The sequence below is a fragment of the Lissotriton helveticus genome, chromosome 4_1 (assembly GCF_964261635.1).
Source record: "Lissotriton helveticus chromosome 4_1, aLisHel1.1, whole genome shotgun sequence".
In the NCBI taxonomy this organism is placed as follows: domain Eukaryota; kingdom Metazoa; phylum Chordata; class Amphibia; order Caudata; family Salamandridae; genus Lissotriton; species Lissotriton helveticus.
The window spans coordinates 929,830,454-929,856,375 of NC_136063.1; the positions used below are offsets into that span (position 1 = coordinate 929,830,454).

Sequence of the window (25,922 nt, forward strand, 5' to 3'; positions counted from 1 at the left end):
AATCTACAACCCTCCCACGTCCAACAGTACCTGGGAGCAACAATAGATACACTGGCAGCAAAAGCATATCCCAACGTTGCACGCATCAAGGGAATGCAAATATTGATCCAAAAATTCAGACCACAACACTCACTACCAGCTTGAGTGTTTATGCAACTGATAGGCATGATGGCCTCGTGCATATTCATAGTCCCTCATGCTAGGCTACATATGCGTCCGCTACAAGAATGCCTATCAAGGCAGTGGAACCAGGCTCACGAGCAATTAAAGGACCTAGTGTTGGTGACCAGTCGAGCATACAACTCTCTGCATTGGTGGAATCCACAAAACCTTTGCAAGGGACGACTGTTCCAGGGGCCTGTCCCACAAATAGTGTTAACAGCGGACGCATCCCTATTAGGATGGGGAGCCCATGTCCTACACTACACAGTACAGGGACTCTGGACCGTACAGCAAAAGAAAATGCACATCAATCTTCTGGAATTGATGGCGGTCTTTCTAGCCCTAAAAGCTTTCAAAACACACTTATGCAACAAAGCTGTGTTGATCCGGACGGACAACATGACAGCTATGTATTACATTCAAAAACAGGGAGGAACGCACTCACCACAGCTGTCACACCTAGCTCAAGCAATGTGGAAATGGGCCATTCAGATGAACATGTTTCTCATGGCAGAACACCTCCCAGGCAAGGACAATCAAGTAGCCGACCTGCTCAGCAGGCACAGCCAACAGATGCACGAATGGGAAATTCACCCCAAAGTGCTCCAACCATTCTTCCGGAAGTGGGGACAACCGGAAATAGACCTGTTTGCCACAAGCGAAAACGCAAAATGACAATACTTTGCCGCCAGGTTCCCACATCCACAGTCGCAAGGCAATGCGATATGGATGAACTGGTCAGGCAAATTTGCGTACGCTTTTCCCCCAGCTCCACTAATACCGCTGGTGGCACGCAAAATGCGCCAACATTCGCTGACACTGATCCTAGTTGCTCCCACATGGGCAAGGCAACCGTGGTACACAACGTTCCTAGAACTGTCAGTGGTGCCTCATCAAAGACTGCGACTCACACCCCATCTTCTAACGCAGAGCCATGGAGAAATCCAACACCCACACCCGCAACAGCTGAACCTGGCGATCTAGCTCCTGAAGTCCTAGAGTTTGGATACCTAAACTTGCCCCCAGACTGCATGAATATTATCAAAGAGGCAAGAAAACCCACTACCAGAGCATGTTATGCAGCACAGTGGAAACGTTTCGTCATTTACTGCAGTAACAATGACACTAACCCACTTGATGCTTCTACTCAAAACATCATTTGCTATCGCTTGCACCTACAACGTTGCAATTTAGCCTATTCATCCACCAGGATACATTTAGCTGCGTTCAGCATATCTGCAAAACAGGTAACACCTTTCACTATTTAGGGTGCCAGCAATTAAAGCCTTTATGGAAGGGCTTAAACGCGTAATTCCTCCAAGACACCCACCTTCACCAGTCTGGAATCAAAACGTTGTTTTAACCAGACTTATGGGACCACCTTTTGAACCACTACACTCATGCGAACTACAATTTCTTACTTGGAAGGTGGCTTTCCTTATTGCCATTACTTCACTTCGAAGAGTTAGCGAGCTGCAAGCCCTAACTATTCAAGAGCCATTCATTCAAGTACATGCAAACAGAGTAGTTCTCAGAACAAACCCTAAGGTGGTATCCTATTTCCATATAAATCAAACTATAGAACTGCCGGTGTTCTTCCAAAACCCACAAACCGTAGCTGAAAGGGCCTTGCATACTCTAGATGTCAAGAGAGCTCTGCTATACTATATTGATAGAACTAAGGCATTTCGAAAAACAAAGCAGTTGTTTGTTGCTTTCTCACCACAACACAAAGGTAACCCTATTTCAAAATCAGGTATAGCCAGATGGATCGTTAAGTGCATCCAAATATGTTATTTAAAAGCAAAACGCACCTTAACAGTTCCCCCTAGGGCGCATTCCACACGCAAGCTAGGGGCATCTATGGCTTTCCTAGGGAACATTCCTTTATACGAAATCTGTAGGGCAGCCACATGGTCAACTACACATACATTTACCAAACACTATTGTGGAGATGTACATTCAAAACAGCAAGCTGCTGTAGGACAGGCTGTTCTCAAAACTCTTTTCCAGACTGCTGCAGCTAACACAGGTAGCCACCGCTAAGGGAGATACTGCTATACATTCTATGCACAGATATGAATTCAGCAGCCCACATGCCTCGAACGGAATATGCTACTTACCAGTATGCATCTGTTCTTAGCATGTAGGGCTGCTGATATTTATATCGTCCACCCACCTCCCCGGTGTCTGTCGCAGCTGCAGCTTTCACTCTTTGCATGGACATCTCTTACTGTACTATACTCCATCTCTGCCACAATGGCGAAAAACAATCTGAGGATGGAGAGGATGCCCATGCGCAATGTAGTCCGAGGGAGGAGCCACCTATCTCGTGATACTTCGAAGACTCTTCCAGGATAACAATGTGCAATCATCCGGACCCAACACTAGGCGGCGATCTATGCACAGATATGAATATCAGCAGCCCTACATGCCAAGAACAGATACATACTGGTAAGTAGCATATTCCTTACACATCATAGCTGTGAAGAAGTTCTGGTCTGAACTTGTGGTGCATTCAAGGGTGATTGGGTTAGCTAGAATTACTAATGCTGAATAGTTCGCCCTGAGACATGCCTACACTCTCGCTGTATGCGTAAGGATGTCAGCAGAACAAGCGACGGATAGACAGTTTTGCCAGTCACTGTCTTTGTTAGAACAGATTTACAATAGCTTTATTAACCTTCCTGCTTTCCCAAATTTGCTTGAAAATGCACCATTTGCCCACTCTCTATTCAAAATTTTCTCAGACGTGAGTGAAACCCCCAAAACCCGCTTAATTGGTTTGGGCTTACTCGCTAGCTACATTGCATTACCGTGTCACAAAATGTTGCATTTCAAAAAAATGTGTCACCAGCACGAAAAGTTTGGAAAGCTGTGCCCTATGGACTAGTTGAGGGTAGACTTCTACACCAAGGAGGGGAAAAGCACAGAGGAAGCTAAGGAAAAAGGGTAGTACACGGAGCCAGTGGAACCAGCCCTCTGCAGAGTTCAATGCCTTAGAGGTCACGAGCCCTGAGAAAAGTGCTTGAGGTGGCTAGTGCTCACCAGTCAGAGCAAAATAAGACGAGAAGCATGCAAAACAGCCCAACATGGCCCGAGATATGACCTCTGACCCCCAGTGCAATCCTGTAGCACATGGAGTTTTGTTGCCCAGCTGTTTTATACCCCAGGGCCAGGGGGGTCTTTTATTTTTATTACCAGGCAGTGGAGTTCATGGGGCCCCCTCCCCAGCGTTCAAAGTGTCTGGGGATCCCAACCCCTAGTTCAGTTTATCGATGTATACCTGGGACCCCAATTGCTGTGGAAAGTAGGGGAGTGCCATCACACTTGCCCTGGGGAGGAGAACAGAGGTGGCAGGCCCTGAATAAATTCCAGTCCCCCTCAGTGACGAGAATACCAAGGGAGGGTCAAAGCATTCCCCCCACCCATGGTGGGTATTTGGAGAAAATAGGTGACAAAAATATATTCTGTTGCAGAAATAATATGTCAAGAATATTGGGATTTCATATATATCGTGGACAGGAATATCGATGTCCTGAATATTGTTTTAAGTGTTGTTTTCAAATATCGATGTAATAAACTATCAATGTAGTAAATATTGTTGGATATAATGTAGTTTTAAGTATAAAATAGTATGTAATGTGTTGTTTTTTTATTTTGTGTGTTTATATTTTTTAATGTTATCATTTTAGATATTTTATTTATTAAATTGTTTTAATTTGTAATTGTAAATTGTTTTAATATGTTTTAACTCTAGAAGTGTTTTTAGTAGTGGGATGTTAGGTTAATGGGTTAAGGGTGGAGAGATATTTTTAAATAATGTGAATTATAAGTTTCTAATTTTAAAGTAATAATTGTTTATATACAAATTGTTGTATGCATTTTGATTTTTTTAATTATATTCTATATATATTTAAATGTATGTTAAATAACATGTTTTAATGTTGTTTTGAAAATAAAATAGTCACTATTTATAATCATTTAAAAGGTTTTAGAGTTTTTTTATTTATTACATTGTAATTGTGTTAATATTTTTATAATTGTTTTTGTAGCATGATATTGGGTCAATAGAGGATAAGGGTGGGGAGATGTTTAAAAATGTATTATAATTGTGAAAGGAAAGTGATTTTAATTTTTTTATGCAAAATGTTGTATTAATTTTAAAATCTTTTTTATTTTGTTTTTTTAAATATTTTACTGTGAAATAATATATTTTAAAATATTTTTGTGAAAACATTATTAAATATGTAACATTTATAAAAATATTTTAGAAAAGTTGTATACAATATATTTGTATGCATTTATGTTTTAATTATAATTTCAAATTTCTTTTGTATGCCATTGTTATATATGTTTAGAAATGTGTGAATACATTTTGAATGAATTTTATTTTTAAACTGTTATGGTAAATATTGTAAAAATTTTGATACATAATTCATCAAATTTATTTATTTGCAAAAATAGTTAACTGTACTTATGTATGGATTGTAGGAAATAATTTCAATTTTGGAAACTAATAGTAAATTAAAAATAATTTTAATTTTTTTATTCATTTTATAATATAAGAAATAGTAGTTCACAATGGTGTGTTATAATGTAAAAATGTTCACGCATTTATAATTTTTTTAAAGTGTGATAATGTGTAGTATTCATTGTTTATTTTGTATTTTCTTAATTATAATACTGTATGTCATGAGGTTAATTTTGAATTGAAATTATTTAATTAGTATTTTCAAGTTTTTATCATCAAGTTTGTGTAGAAATTAGTGGGAAAAAGAAGTGTCACACCTTTACTGTCCAGAACCTTCCCCAAATTTGATTGTGTGGAAATAGTAAATGTCACCCTTTTATTGTTCAACACCTTCCTCAGGTTTATTTATGTAGGGGTGGGAATAGTAAATGTTACCCCTTTAGTGTCCAACACCTTCCCTGGGTTGGTTTAGATTAGAGTGGGAATTGTAAATGTAATCCTTTTAGTGTCCAGCACCTTCCCTGAGTTGATTTAGATTGTAAAGGGAATATTAAATGCTACCACTTTACTGCCCAATGCCTTCCCCGAGTTGGTTAAGATTGGAGTGGGTTAGTAAATGTCACCCCTTTAGTGTCCAACACCTTCCCCAAGCTGGTTTAGATTGGAGTAGGAATAGTAAGTGTTATCCCTTTAGTGTGCAACACCTTCTCTGAGTTGGTTTAGATTGGGGTGGGAATAGAAAATGTCACTCCTTTAGATATTAACATTTTCCACAAATGTAGTATAATAAAAAGATGCCACACATATTGAAAACGTTTTTTTGACACTTTTAATTTATTGCATAATTTACATTTTGTGAAATATGTTTATGAAATAAAATAATAGCAATTTTGAAGTGAAACAAATAAAGTAATTGTATTTTTTATTGTAAAAAAGAAAAATTGATTTCATACATATATGCATAATATACATTTTCACGTGCTATTTTACATCCAGTATCATTTTTGAACATTTATTTAACTTTTTTACATACATTTTTAAGATATTTATTATTAGTATATATTCAATAATTGTATATAAATATGTTTTTTATGTATACTTTAAAACATTTGAAAAAAATGTTAAAAAATTGTTTGACATGTTTAACATTTGTTATAATGTTTTACTTTTCTTTTAACATATATTATTTTTTTTAACTATATTTCACATTGATTGGTATGGGGAGATAGTCTATTTTTGTAATTTAATTTGGCTGCCATTTTTATTTTTACAGCTGGCTTCTATTTTGTAATCTAATGGTGTTACTTTTTGCTGTTTATGCTTAGATTTCTTTTTAGTGTTTTGCATTATGTTGTTGTGTCACTTTTTTAAAGTTTTATGTTAATGTATTATTATGTTCTGCATTTTCTTTTGCCGCTGCCCTTTAATAGCATGCATTTGAATAATATTTAGTACATTTCCAGTTTATAGTTTCTGTAGATGTACTTTCTTGGCTGTAGGTGTTGCCCATATGATTTCAGTCAGTCAGTCAAACAAGCTTTATTCGATTGTAAAAATCATAAAAGCAGAATCAATAAAATAACAATGTCACATTTCATCAGTTTAAGAGACAAACAACATTCGTAAAGATGGTAATACATACAATAGTTGTAAAAAATGGGCATACTAAAAATAGTTAAAATCGCTAAAACAAGCACAATGTCTTTGATCGCTCCACCTAATTATTCGGGGATAGTTTCCTGGTCTTAACACGCATAGCAGCAACCAGGAAGCTAGCAACCCCGAAAATTACTTTTGTGGTTCCTAAAAGTTGTAGATAAAATAGAGCTGGGCGTACTTGTGAGAAGCCTGCTTCTCTCAGAATTGGCACTAAGAACCGCCTTCTTGCCTCCTTATAATGCTCACAGAACATGACAAAGTGCATGAGAGTCTGCTCTGAAAAATTGTCACAACTGCAGATGCTTAGTGAATCAGGTACCCGCCACACTGGGAAATCACCCAAGGAGTATTGAATGATATTAAACCTGAATCTAATAAGGAGATGTCGATGGAGAGGTTTACTCACAATTTTTAAATAGGGTTCTAGCGAGGGAGTGGTTGAGAGCAAAAAGTTTGCTCTAGCTTTTGGCTTGGTTAGTTCCTCCTCTTCCCTGGCGTGATACACCCTAGACAAGAAGTTGTCCTTAATCCATTTTATGTCCCCTTTAACTATGTCGGTCGGGTGTTTGTATAAATCTGGCCTGCCCATTTTATTCACTGTATTTTTGATATATGCTAGCCAGGGGATTTTTGACGCTTTGTCTAATGCCATGCAATCCTTGAGGATGCAATGGTTCAAGGGGATCTCTTTATTTAACCAAGTTTTTGCCCAATAAACTAAAGGGGCCAATTGTAGCTCATCAGTAACATAGCCTATACCTAACTCAGTATGCAGGGAGAAAACTGGTGTTGATTTTGGGACTCCCAGCAATGTTCTGAGGAAAGTGTTTTCTGCAATTTGTATTTTACCTTGTGGCGAAAAACCCCACAAGGGAGCACCATACTTGGCTATGGACAAACATTTTGTTTTGTACACTTTCAAGAGAGCTTCCATTGGGCGAGAGCCCAATCTCTTTGCAAAGCTCAATAGAGCTGAGGAAGATCTCTTGACTGCGAGACTTTTGGCATTTAATTGGGCCATCCAAGACCCCCCTCTTCAAAGATAACACCTAGATAGGAAAAAACTGGTACCCTAGTCACCCCCTCGCCAGAGCAGGTAAACGTCTTCACCTTTTGTATTCGCCGGCGCTTCCCTGCCACCATAATATGAGATTTTTTATTATTAATCACCAGATCAAGTGAGCCCATAAACTCTCCAAATGCGTCGAGGAGTTTCTGGAGCCCGATCCCTGTTCGAGCGAGGAGCACCGCGTCATCCGCGTAGAGCAGTGTGGGCACCAGAGAATCCCCTGCGCGTGGAATGTCGGGTGTTGATTGCTCCAGCTCTTTTCCTAGTGAGTTAATATAAAGAGTGAATAGGAGGGGGGCCAATATACAGCCTTGTCTAACCCCCCTTTTAGAATTGAAAGGCAGAGTACAGTTGCCCTCCCGATCGGTTCTAATGGAGGCTGTCAAATCTGAATGGAGATCCGCTATGAAGTTAACCAGCGGTGGGTCAATGCCCAGACCAGCACGCATGGGCCATAGCTTGGTTCGATTGACTAAGTCGAAGGCCGAGGAGAGGTCCATGAACGCCATGTATAGGTTGCCCTCCTTGGCCTTCGTATATTTACCAACCAGCATAAGGAGATTCAAACACTGGTCCATGGTTCCTCTCCTAGCCCTAAACCCATACTGCAGGTCTGAGAGGACCCCCTTTTCCTTAATAAAATCCCCCAGTCTCTGTAATATGACTCTGCCTAAGATTTTAACGGCTGAGTCGATAAGTGAAATTGACCTATAACAAGCCGGGTCTGATCGAGGGCCCTTCTTATAGATAGGAATAATAATTGAGGAGGACCATGATTTAGGGAACCCAGCTGTTGTCGAGGAATTAAAAACATTGGTGAGTATTTTTGCCCATGTAATCAAGGGTGACCTATAAAGATCTGCAGGGACGCCATCTGGTCCTGGTGCCTTGTGTTTTGTCATCTCCAGGATAGCCCTTCTAACTTCGTGCTCACTAAACTGCAAGGGGACAGCGGGTGCTGTGGGCTGATGAGAACTATCTGGGGCTAGTGAGTCTTCACTATTATAAATTTTGCTGAAGTGGGCAACCCAATCTTCCTCTGGGATGACACAATCCATGATCGAGTTCTCCTCCTCCGCAAAATACGAGTGATTAATCACGGCCCAGAATTTGGAGGTATCTCTAAGGATGTTGATTGATATGAGATTGTCCCAAGCCTAGTTTTTAATAGACTTTTTTCGATTATTAATAGTCAATTTATACAGCTTTCTACACAGGGTCACCTGCTCCCGGTTTCTCGGCTGCTGTTTAAGGGCCTCCATGAGCCCCTTGTGTGCCTTTGAGCAATCCCTATCGAACCACCTAGGGCGGTCGGTTTTAGCTCGCCTATTCTTAAGGGTTAAGTCATGGCATACCTGCGTGCAAATATTAGAAAAAGATTTAATAATGTCGGTGTCAGCTGCCGAACCTTCTGAACATGTTAAAAGATCTGCCTGTACATTTGCGTTGAGATGCTGAAAAAATGTGTCTGGGACCACCTTGGACCAATTTAATCTTCTTCCCCGATCCTTTGGAACAATGGAATCACTACCCCCGCCCAGGCGCTCAACCTGGGTTGCAATGTTATTCCCGGAGTCCAGGGTCAGGGTCAGAGGATTGTGGTCACTAAATGCTGACATCATAACTTCAGGGACAGATACCGCCTCAACAAGTCCCGCTGAAATAAAAATATAATCAATAACAGTATTTGCATCTCTGCCTATGAACGTCGGTGCCCTATTTTCCCCTTCGGGCCCCGCTAGTTCAAACAGATTTATATCGGCCAGCAGTTCTTCCAACTCAGTTCCCTGCGCTGTGTGTTCGAAATGGGGACTGGTTGCACCCGGGGGTGCCATTTGTTCTTTAGAAAAACAATCCCATCCACAGGGATGTATGTTAAAGTCTCCCATGAGCAGGGTTTCGAATGTGGCTGTTTGATATGATTTATAGTGACATAGGAAAGCGGACAAGGAACCTAGGTGTGTGTTCCCAGGAGCCTTGTCCGGTGCATTATAAAAATGTACAATTAGAATTATAGGGAGGTTTGGCCTAACCCATTCCACACATAGAAAGCTATCCACTGGAGAGTCTAGTTTCTTCATTGAACCTGCCAATTTTATAGCAGTGATCGTATACAGGCCACCTTTGGGTCTCCCTCCCCTCCGAGCAGTTGCTTTGACTGAAAAGCTGCAATAGCCATCTAAATAAAAAATTTCAGTTGTATCCCACGTCTCTTGAAAACACATAATATCATAACATGTTACAAAACGAACCCATCTGTCATCACCGGCTTTCTTCCTTAGCCCCGCTATATTCCAGCTAAGTACCGTTGTTTTATGACATGGATTGACTACAGGGGAGTTCTCGTGTATGGTCAGGACGTTGGGTAGTGGTCAATCCACTTGATCCAAATTAAGTAGGTCTGCAAGGGGTGAGAACCTGTTACTCAGCGCGACAGAGTCCGCCTCGGGATCGACTAGATTATCGGGGATAATACGTGCCGGAGCAGCGAGCCTTGCCCCCGCCCACAGACGAGACTGGTGTGCTTGGTAGGAGTAGTGTCTCTCTTCCCCTCCCCCTGCCCTGCCCAGGAGCCCTGATGGTAAAAGGGTGTGCGGGGCTCGTGTTTGGGGCTGTGGATGTGTTGGGGGTGGATAAAAATAACCCAGTGGCAGGGGTCTAATACCTGCGCCATCTAGGTCGGATCCGTCCCAGAGTAGTGTGTTGGCCATATTGGGAATGTTAAAATTGACTATCACACAGTCACCGGGAATACTTTACTCCCTACGCCCAACCCAATCCACCCTTCTTGCAGCTATGATGTTTTTTCCCACATCATCACTCCCACTGCTAAATTGTGTGCCCCATCTTCTGGTTCTATTTAGCAGATCCTGTTCCGATTCCCTCTGGTTGCTATTTAGGCGTGGGATCCCTGTTAAAATGACAACTAGAGGTGCTGCGTCTGGGGGGAGGTTCACTATGCGAGTCCGCCCGACATGCAACCCATTATTTCTTTGCTCCTTTCCTAATGGGTTGCCTACCCTGTGCTCAGACACACCCCTTGCAACTTGGATCTTCTGTGCCTCCCCTTGAGATGTTTTTGGCCCTTTGGGCAGATTTGTGCCTGTTATGGGGCCTAGGCTAATTGCCTGCCCTGGTGAGGCCATGATCACCTCATGACTGCCATTTAAATCAGGGGCCTCATTTATGAAGCACTTGCGCCGCCGGTGCGTCACTTTTAAAATGGGAAAAAGTGACGTACCGGCGGCGCAAGGCCTTCATAAATAAGGCCCCAGGTTTTTCCAGGGCCCGCTTCCCCTGAGTATGCAACTCCAGATCTTTGAGGCAAGTGTCAATGCGTTCGCATTTATGCAAGATTTTTTCTACGCATAATTTCAAGGTATCCACTATGTCTTTAGCAATATTTACCAATAGTGGTTCCAGTCGGGCTTCAAACAGTTTTTCAATCATGTCTGCCAAATTAGCATGGGATCCCTGTGGGGCTGATGAATCGAGTTTGGGTGTGGGCTGTTGCCGGGGTGTAAAATCACTGGATTTTGTACTATTTGACGTAGGGGATTGCTGTGGCTCCTGTACTACAGCATTACCCTTGGGTGACTGATTTGCCATAAAAGTGAGTGGGGGAGCCGCCACAATTATGTTGGGTTCGAGTGGGATGGAACGGGGCAAATCTGACTGATATTGTGAGTGAGAATGAGGCTCAACCGGGAGAGCTGTAGTAGGCGTTCCAGTCTGTGCAAGTCCTAGTTCTTTCTCCGCATTTGCAATTTCGTTAGTCAAGGCCCCCACCGCAGAGGTAAGAAAGGAGATAATCGATTCAGAGTTACGTGGGACTTTCGCTTTCTTACCTTCTTCCCCCTTTGATGGAAGTTTGCGTTTCCCCATTGTCCTGGACAGGGTAACAAACCCTGCCCTGCCTCTTCCTGCCCCTGACGGCCACAGAAGGTCCCGCCCTTGTCCCGGGCTTCTCCCGGGCAGCTCCCGCGCGCGACTCGCGGGGCGAGTGGAGTGCGCGAGCTATGAGGCGCCTCCGGGCGCGCTGATGCGTTCACCCTCGTGCGCCGGTCCCGGGGCTTCTGGGTAGTGTAGTTCCCCGATGGGAACTACCGCCGTTCACCTCACGGCTTCCCTGGCAGCGCGGCCGTTCCCCTCACGGTGCTGGTGTAAAACTGCGAGCGCCCTGTGCCCCTGCCACGGGCTGTGATGGTAGGGCTTTGCTTTGTCTCCCACTGAGGCTCGCCGGGTGCGCGAGCTATGAGGCGCCTCCGGGCGCGCTGATGCGTTCACCCTCGTGCGCCGGTCCCGGGGCTTCTGGGTAGTGTAGTTCCCCGATGGGAACTACCGCCGTTCACCTCACGGCTTCCCTGGCAGCGCGGCCGTTCCCCTCACGGCGCTGGTGTAAAACTGCGAGCGCCCTGTGCCCCTGCCACGGGCTGTGATGGTAGGGCTTTGCTTTGTCTCCCACTGGGGCTCGCCGGGTGCGCGAGCTATGAGGCGCCTCCGGGCGCGCTGATGCGTTCACCCTCGTGCGCCGGTCCCGGGGCTTCTGGGTAGTGTAGTTCCCCGATGGGAACTACCGCCGTTCACCTCACGGCTTCCCTGGCAGCGCGGCCGTTCCCCTCACGGCGCTGGTGTAAAACTGCGAGCGCCCTGTGCCCCTGCCACGGGCTGTGATGGTAGGGCTTTGCTTTGTCTCCCCATATGATTTAGTAACTGTTTTTATGCGCCGTCATTATATCTGAAAGTAGTTTAATTTGCTTGTTTGTCGAGGTTAAGGGAGTTAGGTCTGTTTTGTAGTCACTGTGTGAGTGAGTTTCTAATTTATTAATTATGTATACTTACTTTATATTTTGGTGCATTGTTAAAAAGTTAAAGCGTATGTTTCTATTTACTTGTCAATTAATAATATTTTTGTTTGAGACTATTTCATTATTAGTTTAAATAAAAATTGTACTTACTTGAATATGTAGTTGTAGAGATATATATTTTTGATGTATAATCTTTTGTAGCGAGAAATCGTCAGAGTTTCCTCCTCTTGAAGTGTTTGTCATTTTTGGAGTAATTATTTGCTTTAATTAGTGTGCCTTTTATATTGTTTGTTTCATTGTTTGAGTAATTGTATTGGTTAAAGTTGTGAATAGTGTGATTTTATTGATTGGTTTAGTATCATTTGAATTTTTTTTAAATCAGATATGTCTTTGTTTGGTAATTGCTAATTTATTTTTTCTTTTAGTAGTATTCTATATAACTGTATTTATTTAACTATGAATCTGTTTGTTTTGATACAATATTTTATATTGCTATTTGTGTTTAAATGTTTATAGTAAATGGCAATTGTTTATATGCCTATATTGTATATTTTATAGGATCAACGTTTAATTTTTGAGTGATGTAATATATAATATATTAATTATAGATGTGTATTTTAAGTGTTAGGTTTATTTCAAGTTATTGATTTATGTAAAAAATGACTTTTTGTTGAATGTATTAGTTATGTTGATGTTAAGTTTGTAGTCGATATTGTGGTAATCAATATTTTTGACATGGTATATGTATATGTAACAATATTTGTGTTTCCGATATTTTTGTTCTCAGTATTAAATTTCCACTATTTTTGTTTGTGTCTCAATATTTGTTGGATTTATGTTGTGTCACTGATCCCCTGTGATAGGCCTGCCCCACTCCCTGTGCCCATGTCCGGGAGGAGCGGGCGGCCACCACAGAACCCAGCGTCCTGCCCACAGGAGCAGGCAGGGCAGAAGAGACCTGATGGCTCCCGCAACAGCATGGAAGAGTGCTGCCCTCATGGGGAGCTGGCTGGACAGCAAGAGTGGCCTCCCTCAGCTGCATCCAAAGTCTGGAGACATGAAGGGTGTCCAGTGGGGCAGGCACCCCTCAAAAAAAGAAAACCCACTGGCACAAGGCCCCGGCACGAAACACAAAGGGAAACAGAGGCTGAGGCTATACCTACGGCAGCGGGGAGAGACGGTAATCAAATATTGACTGCTCCAGATGAGCCCCATAAGGCCCTGTACTTTTGGTGGTGGCCCCAAGACAGCAGGGTCACCTCCAAAAGTACAAAAAAAATGCAAAGAAGCATCAGGAGCTCCCGACTTCTCTCAGGAGGCCCAAAAATGATTTTTAAATGTGCACACCCTAAGGGGCCCATTAGGATTTAGGGTGGATCGCCACCGCCTGCATGGCGGTGGCGGTCCGCCCTACATTCTGACCCACCCACCACCCATTTCCCCCCGCCATATTAGTATGCGGGGGTACCGCAGAGGACGGGAAGACCATCCGCCGCTTCTCCACCCGGTCGACAAGTTTAATATAGTGGTGGTGTCTGCTAGACACCGCCATCCATATCAGGATGCAGGCGGGAGGTAGCCTTTCCGTGGCGGTGTTGCAGTCACGGAAAGGCATGTGGATTTTGAAGTTGGGGGCCTGTTGCAGGCCCCTAGGATGTTGGGGAGGTGGGGGGGGCACATGGGGGGTACCTGTGGTACCCCCTGCATGTGCATGCACAACATGGCAGGCACTGCACGGTTCCAGCCACTTTGTGCATGCATATGCACAACATGCATTTTTGGCATTGCTGCGGGTGATGCTGAATGCACTGCTCACGGGACCGCCACACTTATGGCGGGCAGTCCATTTTTACGTCAGGATGGCGAACGGACAACGTCCGCCCGCTATCCTAATGATGCCCTAGGTGTGTAGGGTCTCCAAAAGATAGACCAACCAAGGATTATGTTAATGTTTTTAAGCACTCCCCAAGCTGGAGCTTTACAGCTGTGTGTGCGGCACCCTCCAGGGGCTAAGTTTAGGGTCACAGCTATTGTAACCTAAATATGTCTAAAGGTATGTAGATGTAATGCCACACCCTCTAGGGCCGAAGTCTAAGGCTGCATGCTGTGTGATCATATTGTGATGCCCTCTAGAGGCTGTTTTTATTATTGAATTTCTAAAGGTTTAAAGTATAAAGAAAACACACAGACATGTGATGTTCATCTTTATATGCTTTATTGAAATAATAATGCTGACAGTGATTACTGATCAAATGTATATGCTTTATTAACATTAATAAGTGCATTTACACATGATTATTATAGATTACTGCATTTGCTCGTAAAATATTGGTTTTTGACATGTAGTTTGTAAATCTTGATCCCTATAGAGAGTCAGAGTGGATTACGCTATTAATTATAGCGTGCCAGTGAATGTTGAGTACTAGCACACACCACTCCCTTGTGTAGGCCTTGGATTGCTCTGTTCTGCTACCTTGAGAGAGTCAAACACTACAATGGGGTGTTTGGTTCCCAGTGGAGGGCAAATGTGGACTTTTTACTTGTGCAGGCTACACAACTAATGGTCACTTTCCTTACACTGTGCATGGCCATAAAGTTCAATCTGTTCCCTACCAAGCCCTATTAAACTTTCAAAGTATTTGAATCCTACTGATGATGACTCTAATAATACATCACGTCAGCTCCATTCACAGAGTTTGGTTGCTGGCAACACAATCAAACATCTACACTGTCAGTTGTCGATACAATAACATTCTTGTTAGAACAGTCCCAGGTCATCGAGGGTGGTTTCCGAACAGTTTAAATATTTTGGGCAACATTTTAATGAAAGAGATGACAAGTGACATCTATTGCCTAGGGGTCAAAAAGTCTATAAAACTCCCAGCTCATCTGTACCATTTTGGTTTCCTTCTTCATGTATCATCCGATCTCCAAACAGTCGGCCTAATGTTAAGGCCTTTCCATTTTGCCATGTGCTATTCACAATAAAAGCATATTTGGTGCTCGTAGAAACCGCTCTGTCTATTTTGAAACAAAGTAGCATCCCCCATTACTCTAACCAGACACAGTTATAGAACTATGTACTCCTTTCCAATATGTATCTACATCTTTTGGAACAAATCAAAAACTTCACTATGAGCGACAACCTCAAAGTAATTGGACACTCCTCCTTCTCCTTCTCTTGAGACCTTATTAAATATATTGTATGTATAACAAATCTTCAAATCATATATTTGTGATGCAAAGACTTTGATGCCATTCTCTTAAACATTTGGGAATCCCAACTCGTTGAAACATAAGAATTTTATTCCTACTTTTGTCATATAGTAATCAATTAACACAAAATATTCGGAAGATGCTTATTTCCTTTTTAAAATATATATCACCACATGCACAATGCATAATCTCAAATGTACTTGATCCCGTTGTTAACAAATTAGATTATGTGATATGGCAATAAAACTTTCCTTTTAAAGAATGTACCTCCTGTGAGAGAAAATCTTCTCCTTATGGTATTGTAGATTTGTAGATTGGTATTTATTGGTCAACTAGTGACTTGATTTCACATATCACCCTGAGAAGACAGACTAGCTTAAGAGTTCAATCCTTAGGACTTTGGAGCCTTCCACATTGCATGTCTGTAAGGAAATGCCACTTTTTGTATATATACCCTTCAGGTTTTTGGACTGATGCTGCGGGCTTGTTTGACAAACGTTTTGACCACTTTAGTGAACAAGTATTTTCATGTACCAGCTTGGCGCTCAGGTCAGTGAGAACCAGCTACCTGCTGGGATGATAGTCCCTTGCCCTTTGGTAATCGGTGGGTCAAGTCCTCCCAGGTGTCACTGAAGACCTCTGACCTGCCCAAGCCATTGAGGACAGATGGGAAGCTTCCAAATTCATGCTAAATTGTGACTTCAACAGCAATGATTCCATTGGGCAAGTCATCTGCACCAGGGTTGCCATTCGCAGCCATGCCTGCCTGTGGTCCACCAGTTTTTCAGACGATGTCCCGTAGTTCCTCAGGGGCATGCCATCTTATGAGAATTGCCTTTTTAGGGATATAGCAGGCTCTGCTCTCTCCTTAGGGTTATCTGCCATACCTTGCCAGCAGCATGAGCACTACCGCTCCTTTTCCGGTTTCAGCAGAGGCATTCATACCACCGGCATGGCACCCAGTAGTTTTGTGAGTATGACTGTGGTACTTACCACCACCGTTGCTAACGTCAAAGGGCCGCCCAGTTCGAGACCCCCCTGCAGCCTCACCTACAAAACTCTCTAAGCTTGCCCTCAGAGGAGTGAGTTCACCTGATGGGAGGAAGGATCTTACAATTCTTGCTACATTGGCAGGCCACAACAGGTGGGTACTGCATATTGTTCGGAAGGGCTAAGCCCTTCTCTCCCTTTCTGCACCATTGCACCTTCCCACATCTCCCCAATGACTGACAGAGGACCATCATACTATTATGCAGCAGGAAATGCTAGCACTTTCGGGTGCATATACCAGAAGTAGTACGTGGTTGTTACTCCCGCTACTTCCTGGCGCCCAAAATGAATGGCAGCTTTTGGCCCATTTTAGACCTGCGCCCTTTCAAAGCCCTCCTCCAGAAGGAAACAGTCAAAATGCTCACACTGGCCCAGGTCTTATCTGCCCTAGACCCTGGTTACTGGATCATAACGTTCGACCCGCAGGACCTCTATTTCCATAATCCCCATCCTGCAAGCCCATTAGCATTCCCTGCGGTTGATGTTGGGACAGGAGCATTTTAAGCTTGCTGTGCTCCTTTTTGGACTGACCAATGCCCCTTAGGTGTTCACGAAAGTGATGGTGGTGGTAGTAGCATATCTTCAGGGGTCAGGGGTGCCACTCTTCCGTTACATTGATGCTTTACTGTTGAAGGCTGGCTCATCCCAGGCAGTCATGAACCACCTCCACACTACCGAGACCCTCCTGACATCTTAGGGGTTAACTATCAATGTGCCCAAGTTACACCACACTCCTTTTCTGATGCTTCCCTTTTTTCTGAGCCATTCTGTACAGTTATGGTTACATACTTTTTCTCTGGGAAACAGATTCCAGGGCTTTAAGGCTATGATCCCAATCTTTCAGCCTCAGTCTTGGATTTCAGCAAGGTCAACTCTGAGGCTGCTGGGACTGATAGCCTTCTGCGTCCTGCTGGTTGAGCCCACCTGGTGGCATATGTGGGCTTTGACGTAGGATCTGTCTCAGTGGGCCCAACATCAAGGGGACCTCTCTGACCAAGTTCAGATTTCAGAGAAGACTACAAAAGACCTGCAATGGAGGTTACTGGATTGCGACTGCGTCGGCGTTAGAAAGCCTTCCATCCATCAAAGGGAGGCTGGTACCGGTGCTCACGGACAACACCACCCCTATTTGGTTCTGCAGCAGACATGGCAAGGGCAGGTCAGGTCACTGACCCTGTGTCATGAGTCTTTGTGCCTGTGGAACTGGCTGGACCACCAAGGAGTTTGCATGGTGGTGAACCTTCTTGAAGTATGATTGAATGCCAGGGTGGAGGAGCTTAGCTTTCAGCACCTAGTGGAACATAAATGGCAGTTACACCCGAGGTGGCACAAGATCTCTTTCGCAAATGAGGAGAACCTTGGCTCGACCTGTCCGCCATGAAAAAAGAAAGCACCATGTCAGCACTTCTGCGTATTGGAGTTTGTAAGGTGTCTCTTGCTCTGAGACTCAGAACTTCTGTATGCCTTCCTGTTGATACCACTCTGCCCCAAGTACTGAAGAGTATGAGGACCGATCGAGCCCAAGCCATCCTAGTAGCCACGGATTGGGCACGGAGAATATGGCATCTAGAACTCCTAATCTTGAGCATCTGTCCTCCGATCAGGCTGCCCATTTTGGGAGGATTAGCTGTCACAGCAGCAGGGTAGGGTTCTGCACCCGGGCCCTCACAGTCTTTACCTTCATGCCAGGAGTTTGAGCCAAGACAACTGAACATCTTTGATCTTCCTCCAGTGATGCCATCTTGGCAGTCAGGTGTCCCTCGTCAAAACCTGTATACACCGGTCATTGACACAGATTTGTGGCTTGGTGCTGTACTTGGCAAATAGACCGCTTTCAAGCCAAGATATTGGATGTTTTATGATTTGTTTTGGCCCTAGCCCAGCAAGGCCTTACCATAGGGACAGTTAAAGAAAACCTTTCAGCTTTTTTGTTGTTGCTAGATCAGCCTTCTTTTTTTCAGCCTCTTGGTATCTTGTCTCCCTGATTATCAGAGGCACTTCTCTTCTCTTTTGGATGGGAGGCGACCATGGTTTTCATGCTAGTGTGTCACTGAGGATAGATCATTGATTGAAAGTAGTGAAGGACCAGGAACCCAAAATGGGGAACTTGCCTGCCAAAATGCTTTCCTCTGCATTCCCGATGGTGGAGCCGCTTCCTAAGCTCTCTAACTCGAATGTGGAAATGTAAAGGTGAACAGATGTGACACCTGTCACTTTTTGGTGGATTCCCCAATACCTAAATCAAGCCTGAATATCTTTGATGAGAATACAATTTCTGATTTTGTCCAACTAGGACTAATATATAATCACTCCTGAGAGACACCAGTGAACATTGTTTATCTTTTCACTTTAATATAAGTGTTATTGCTGTCTGACTCCCTGAAGAGTGACACAGTTGCAGCAAAAACACAGCAGCAACAAAAAAAGAAACTAAGACGGTTTTGTTTGAAATAAATAGAATGATGCTAGAAGTTTCTATTTTTCACTGGATAGCCATTTTATAAGATGGAGAAGCATTAGAAACATGGTAAAAAAAAGTTAAAGAGAAATAAATCTCTTTTACTCCTATTTTTTTTGTTTTGTTTTTTTGTTAAAGAGACAGAGCAATTCATGTTTTATGACTTTTTGTAAATCTAGATAACTTGTAAATTAGCTGGCGTCTAACATGTATTATACAACATTTTCAGATGGACTTTTTAGCACTGGAAATGAGGCGTGGCCAAGTATCTTTCCTCTGGGATTTGGGTTCCGGAGCCACAAAATTGGAGTATTCTGATTTTCAGCTGAAAAACGACACCTGGTACAGAATACATGCAACTAGGTACAGACTGGATATTTTATTTATTATTATTTAATTGCATGTAGTTATTTGGCAATCATTGCCTCATTTTTGTTTCATTTTGGCTATTCTATGCTTAAATATATGAAGATGTCAGTACTGTTTTACAACTTACCTGTTGTGCAATGTTTCAGTTTATATTTCTCAATCTAACAGTAGTACCAATTTGAATATGTTGGTGTCTCTATTTTATCTCTTTAAAATGTATGATCTCTGTTTATGTTGCACTGTCATTCAATCCGGTTAGTCTATGAATGTCTGCTGTAAGCCTTCCAAATGTTCTGTGCAGCCTTCATATTTTGGCTACATTTGGAAATTATTTCAAGAAGATCCAAGAGACCCAAAAAATACACCCACAGTTTCGGAATTCTTCGGATAGAGTGAAATGTCTGATCTCTAACAAGCATCAGACTGTGATATCAGTACTTGCAGGTGCCAGTATTATTCTCATTAATATTAATATCATGTGGAGTGGTGCATTGTGCCAATTATCACACATATCGTTTGTCTTAGTAGTATCTATTACCCTCAAACTGTAACTTTACAACTGTTGAAGCCGCAGTGTACCCTCCCAAGAACAAAAATTGGTACCTGAGGGAGATATCAAAAACAGAGTGACTTTGTGTGGGGTAAACATTATATTAATAGCATATCTGTAACGTGGGCGGTAGGAAAGGGCAAGAGACATGTCTTAGTTGTAGGTTGATTTATTCGAGACAACAGATAATCAGTGCATTTTTTACGGGTAGACACCCTCCTCGGTGAACGGCTTCTTTCCGTATGCCTTCTCCTCCTTGAACCACCTTCTGCCTTCTGTATTCTGTTGAAGCCGCAGTGTACCCTTCCAAGAACAAAAATTGGTACCTAAGGGAGATATCAAAAACAGAGTGACTTTGTGTGGGGTAAACATTATATTAATAGCATATCTGTAACGTGGGCGGTAGGAAAGGGCAAGAGACATGTCTTAGTTGTAGGTTGATTTATTCGAGACAACAGATAATCAGTGCATTTTTTACGGGTAGACACCCTCCTCGGTGAACGGCTTCTTTCCGTCTGCCTTCTCCTCCTTGAACCACCTTCTGCCTTCTGTATTCTGGCGGGACTTCTCCGGGTACTCTTCTCGGTTGGCTCCGTGTTGCAGGGTCACGCTCGAGGCGGGGGAAAAAGGTGAGGAGAAGTGTCAGTCCGTGTGCACTTATTCACAGTGTAAAGGGGAGGGAGTGAGGGAGACACCATTCGTGATCCAGCTCGACGTCGGGTGCTCAGGGGGTCGGGGAGTTCAGTGAAGGGAAGGGAACACCGGGGAACAACCAAGGGAAGCGGTAACGTTACGGACTCGCCCTTACGTCCCACCCAACCCGCTATACGATCTCGTACCTCGCGGAGCCACACACCTCCTCCTGGCATGCGGCTGGGCGGCTCGTGTTGCCGTTGGCCTCCTGGCTCTCGGACCGCCGACGGTTCCTCCCTCTGTTTCCCGACTCCTGTAGATGTTCCTTCGGTTTTCTTCTGCTCCTCTGCTCCCAACACTCCTCCAGCCGTTCCGTCCTCCTCCTGCAAGTCTTCACACGCCTTCTCTCCTCCTCGCCTCCAATCGCCTCCGGTGTACAAGCACACCTGTACCTTGTGATCTTCGGCTTTTGACGGCACGTCTGGCTCCGCCCATTCTCCCAGCTCCGACCAGTTAAAGGGGCCGATCTCCTCTTCCTCGTCAGGTATACACCACGGTTCGCCGGTCTGCCTCCATTCTGGCTACTGTGGAGAAAAGAGGGGTGGGTCACGGGATAAGTCCCCAAAATAGGTTACACTGGACCTCCTTTGCTGGGGCAGCGGGTCCCCCTGGTTACAATATCTAATTGGATATTTCTAACCGTAGATTCCTCACCTTATGAATTCCCACAGGTCCCAGACTGAACCCAGAAACTTTACAGTAATTGGTCACTTGTGGAATTGTGAAGCCATCAATTTCTCCAGCAACCTTGTTCCACCTCTAGAAGTGATGGCATGGTGCAATTTATAGGTGCCGCCCTTGAGCACTGATAGCAGTTCCTTTCTTACTACACCCTTCAAGTGTGATCTGGAACTTGGCTTCCAAACTTTTTCAGTTTTTCATCAACCTTCAAAATGTTTTCCTGACAGTTTGAAAGATGATGTTTCCCCTTAAAAATGCAGGCTTCAAGTCATCTCAAATCTGCAGAAAACAGATGTCAGATACTGACCCACATAATTTCTGCCTTTGGTGTTTCAGACTCAATCAAGATTCTAAATCATGTGAAAAGTGCTCCCTGATGCACCTATAGTCATTCAGGGAGTGGGAGGAGAAGATGCATGTCCAAGTTCTCTGGTAAGTCTTAAGACAAAGACAAAGGACAAGAAGTCCAGATGGGAGTCCTCTCCCAGTGGCACACTCCCTCTCTAGGGAAACATTGCGCCATTGACTCTTAAAGGGCCTAACCCAGCCAGTCCTCCGACTCTTACCACATTACCCATGCTGAAGCTCCTTACATTTCCCACATCATCTTTGACTCTGCAGGAGGTAGAGGCCTACAAGGATGGGATAGTACAACTTTTTCAGATGATCCTGGATCATGCCGAAGAGTCATTAGGGCTAAAGGACCCACTGGGGCCAGAAGTCGGACTTTCACTGGTGGGGCCTTTCCAGCATCAACGGTCCCTGCAGGCCTCTGCCCAGCCCTTCCTAGATGCAAGGCCATGCCTCCACTACTTAGCTGAAGGCCAAGCTGCTGGCTGGTGCTTTGGACCAGCCACCACTCCAGAGTCTTTGGCTCCGGATCTGATGCCAATGCTGAGTCTTCTCTGGAGTTGAGTTTGGCTAGATCTAAACAAGTTTCTTGTTATGCGATCACTAAGGCACAGTACATAGTGTGGGAAGATTGTCTGTTCTGATTCTTTGCCAGCATTTTCAGCACATTGTTTGGCTCAGATTCAGATGTCAATAAAGACCTTTTAGAATGTTCCACTTGCAAGGATGATTAAGAGCAGGTTGAACATTTGCTAAAGCCTCACTATAGTGATATTGGTCTTTATTTAAACCTTCAGAATGCAAATAGCCTTGAGCACTCACTAGTGACAGAATTGGACTCCTAAAATCACCTCGCATTTGGTGGTGTTCTATAGAGCCGCAGAGATATTGGAACTACCGTTGCCAAAAGTGGAAACCAAAGAAAATGTACTAACAGATTTTTTGCGAACTAGCCCTTCGACTTAGAGCCTTTGATACCTTTCAATGAAACCTTCACAGAAATGTTGACGGCATGGTCAAAACCATTTTTGGTGCCACTGGTGAACCATTTAATCGCTAGGTGGCATAGACCTACTTCGGGTAATTCAGCCTTTATGATACAGCATCCAACACTGCAGACCTTTGTAGTGCAGGCTATAGTCAAAAAGGTGGACCAGAATGCCTTACCTATTCCCTAACAGAGAAGTAAAATTGATTAACACACTTGGCAAGATGGTGTTATTTCCTTCCAGTTTGCCATTGCAGTTTCTGAATACAGTTTGTTTGTTACGGACATACACTCATGCCCTCTGAATATGACAAGCAAGAGATTGCCTGCCATCCCCAAGGAGTTTCAAACTACCTTTGCCCAGATGGTTTTCAATGGCCAGGAATCAGCCAAGTACATTTTACAGGCTAGCCCTGGACACTGCAGATTGTGTGTGCTGTAATAAAGGTACTATTGCTGTGATTTGCAATAATGCCAGGATCCGTGCCACAGTTTTTTTTCTGGGGCTGTGCATGTATCACTTATGGATATGCCTTTTGAAGGATCCACACATTGTGGTAGCAGAGGATGGGGTCACCAACAAGGTCAGTCTTCTTCTTCCTCTTCATCCGCCACTCTGATTCCATCTTTGGGTGACATTAGAAGCCAATAGGGGCAAAGTGCAATTTTACCTGCCCTGCTAAAGTGCAGTTGCCTCAGACCAGCTAGTTCTGCTGTTCTTTCATCATAATTATGCTCCTCCCTCCAGTTTCTCCTATTTATACTCAGACCACAGCAGAATATATGTCTGTCCTTGAGGTTCATTCGTTACTGGCCAACAGAGCAATAAAGAGAGTCCCTGGGAAAGAAGAAGCAAAAGTTGCTACTCTCTTTACGTTTTGTCAAAAAATAGAGAGCAGTCCCAGGCCTATTGTGGATCTTTGGGTTTGAACACCTTTCTTTGTAAGAACAATTAAAGTTGTCTAATCTGGTCCATGTCCTCTCTGCCTTAAATCCTAGGGATTGAATGATGTCCCTGGACTTGCAATACATGTACTTTGATTTACCCATTCTGCAGTTCCACAGATGTTTCCTCTTCTTCATTGTGGTGCCAGATCACTTCCAGTTCACAGTTCTACTTTTCACCACACATCCCCCACCCTACACCCCTCAGGTATTTATTAAGATAATTGTGTGGCTGTGGCCCTTCTATGATATATGCAGGCCATGGTTCACGTAGTTCCGTACCTCTATGACTGACTGCTGAAGGCATCTCTTTACAGTCTTCCATAGCCCACCTTTTTATGTCTTGCTACTGTCTTTCCTGGGGTTCTCCATCAGCAAGCCAAAAACCCCACTCTGGCCAGGACGGAGGACTCCCTATGTAGAAGTTGTTCGGTACACAGTGGTATTCAAAGTCCTTTCCATCCCTGCAGTGAGTCCCAGACGTTGAGGATATGATCCCAACATTTCAGCTTTGGTCGTGGGTTCCGGCTGGGTGGTTCTGAGGCTTCTTGGGCTCTAGGTCTCCTGTATTCTGCCTGTGCCTGATGTCAATTGGTGTATGGGTGACTTCAATGGGCTGTGCACTGGGGTGTTTCTTGGACAATATTTGTGTGTCAGATGAGGGAGCCGGTGACCTTTAATGGTCAATGAAGGATGTTAACCTGAACATCTACACGCTGTTGACCCGTCCAGAGCTCACAGGAGTAATGGATGCATCTTCTCTGGGCTGAAGATGTTGCCTGGACAAAGTGGAAAGTATGAGCCTCTGGTCCACAATGGAGCAGAGGTACCACATAAATCTTCAGGAGCTGCATGCCATCTGGCTGACTTTCAAGACCTTCCTGCCTTCCATTAATAATAATAAATCTTTCTTTATTCGGTTAGTCACAGGGAAAACCATAAAAGAAGCAATCGACAATTTCAATAATATACATAAAAAGAGACATTTCAAATGATGTTTAAGATTTAGTGACAACAAGAAGCATATATTTTTTAAAAAAGAGAAAAATGTTTGCTTTAAAAGTTATGGGTTTTTTCAGTGCATGTTGCTAAAGGTTTTTTCTGTGATTCATAATACATTTTAAAAAATTTAGGACTAGGTAGCAAATTTCTTCAGACTCTAGGGATTGCAGTCGGTAAAAGGCCGGTCGGCACTGTCTAAGGCCCCACCGCCTGCATATCGGGAGAATCCAACGTTTTCTGTGGGGGTGGTAGAACTTACAAAACAAGAAAGCGTGGATGTTCGATTGAGTTGATTTCCCGTCGCAGGGGCATGGGGGCATGTTTTTTTCCCAGGCCTTATTTATAGGAAAAGCTACCAGTCTGTAAAAAAGATTCAATCTGAACCTGGTCAGTAACATCCTCTCGTAAGTTTTACTCTGTAGGGTAAGGTAGGGTTGGATGCCAAAGGTTTGCTGGATTATATTTGCGTGAATTACTGAGGGTTTAGCGGCATCAGTTGACAATCTTAATGTTTCCAAGTGTCGCAGGGCAAGTTCCGTGAGTTCCTTTTTTGGAAGGGAGACAATCGACTCTGGTTGGAGAAAATAATTTTCAAGCCCGAGGTCAGTAAAAAAGTTTTTGATGTAACGGAGCCACTTCAGTCTGGAAGAGTGGTCAAGTGACATTGTATCGGCCACTATCGACTGGGATAATGTGTTCACATCCGAAACCCAGATACACCTCCACAGGAGCAGAGGCTGGATTTTGATAAGATCCTGAAGATGCGGTATTCCCAGTTCCATGTGAGAGGCGTAAATTGATGAACCTTTCGGGGTCGCTAGAAGAAATCTTATGAATTCGTTTTCAATTTTCTGTAAAGATTCAACATTTGTGTGACCCCAGACTCCTGCTCCATAAAGGGCAATGGCCTGGCACTTGGCTTTGTAAATTCTCAGCAATTCTACTGGACGTCTCCTTCCCAATTTTCGCGAGAAGGACTGCAAAGCCGCTGTCGAGCGTTTAAAAAGATGGCATCTGGTGTCCACCGCTGGTTTCCATGATAGCTTGTCGTCTATCATCACCCCAAGATATGGATATTGTGTAGTAGTCTCAAGAGGTTGCTTGTCAAGGAAGATGTTTTTTGTGCCTTTCTTCACTCCCCCCGTGATCATTACAAACGTTTTTTTTACGTTCACCTTAAGGTCCAAGGAATTCATAAAAGAGGTGTATCTGTTGAGTGAGAGCTGAAGTTCGCGGGGAGTTCGGGCCAAGATGACAGCGTCATCCGCGTAGAGGAGTGCTGGAATCGGTCTCTGTTTCAGTTTAGGGAGGTCCTGAGCCCCCCTCAGCATCTCTTCCTCCAGGCCGTTGGTATAAAGCGAGAAGAGGAAGGGGGCCAGAACACAGCCCTGCCTAACTCCTCGCTCCACGCCGAACGGCGCCGTCAACTCGCCGTTTTTTCCAAAGC

General features: G+C 43.8%; 1 protein-coding gene across 1 annotated transcript in view; it reads left to right on the top strand.

Moving 5' to 3' along the window:
• LAMA1 (laminin subunit alpha 1) overlaps positions 1-25,922 on the top strand; it is a 549,300-nt gene that overhangs the window by 382,089 nt on the left and 141,289 nt on the right. Inside the window, exon 46 of the mRNA XM_078687536.1 lies at positions 19,126-19,259. Within this exon, the coding sequence (XP_078543662.1) occupies positions 19,126-19,259 (134 nt within the window). The remainder of the gene's footprint in view (positions 1-19,125; positions 19,260-25,922) is intronic.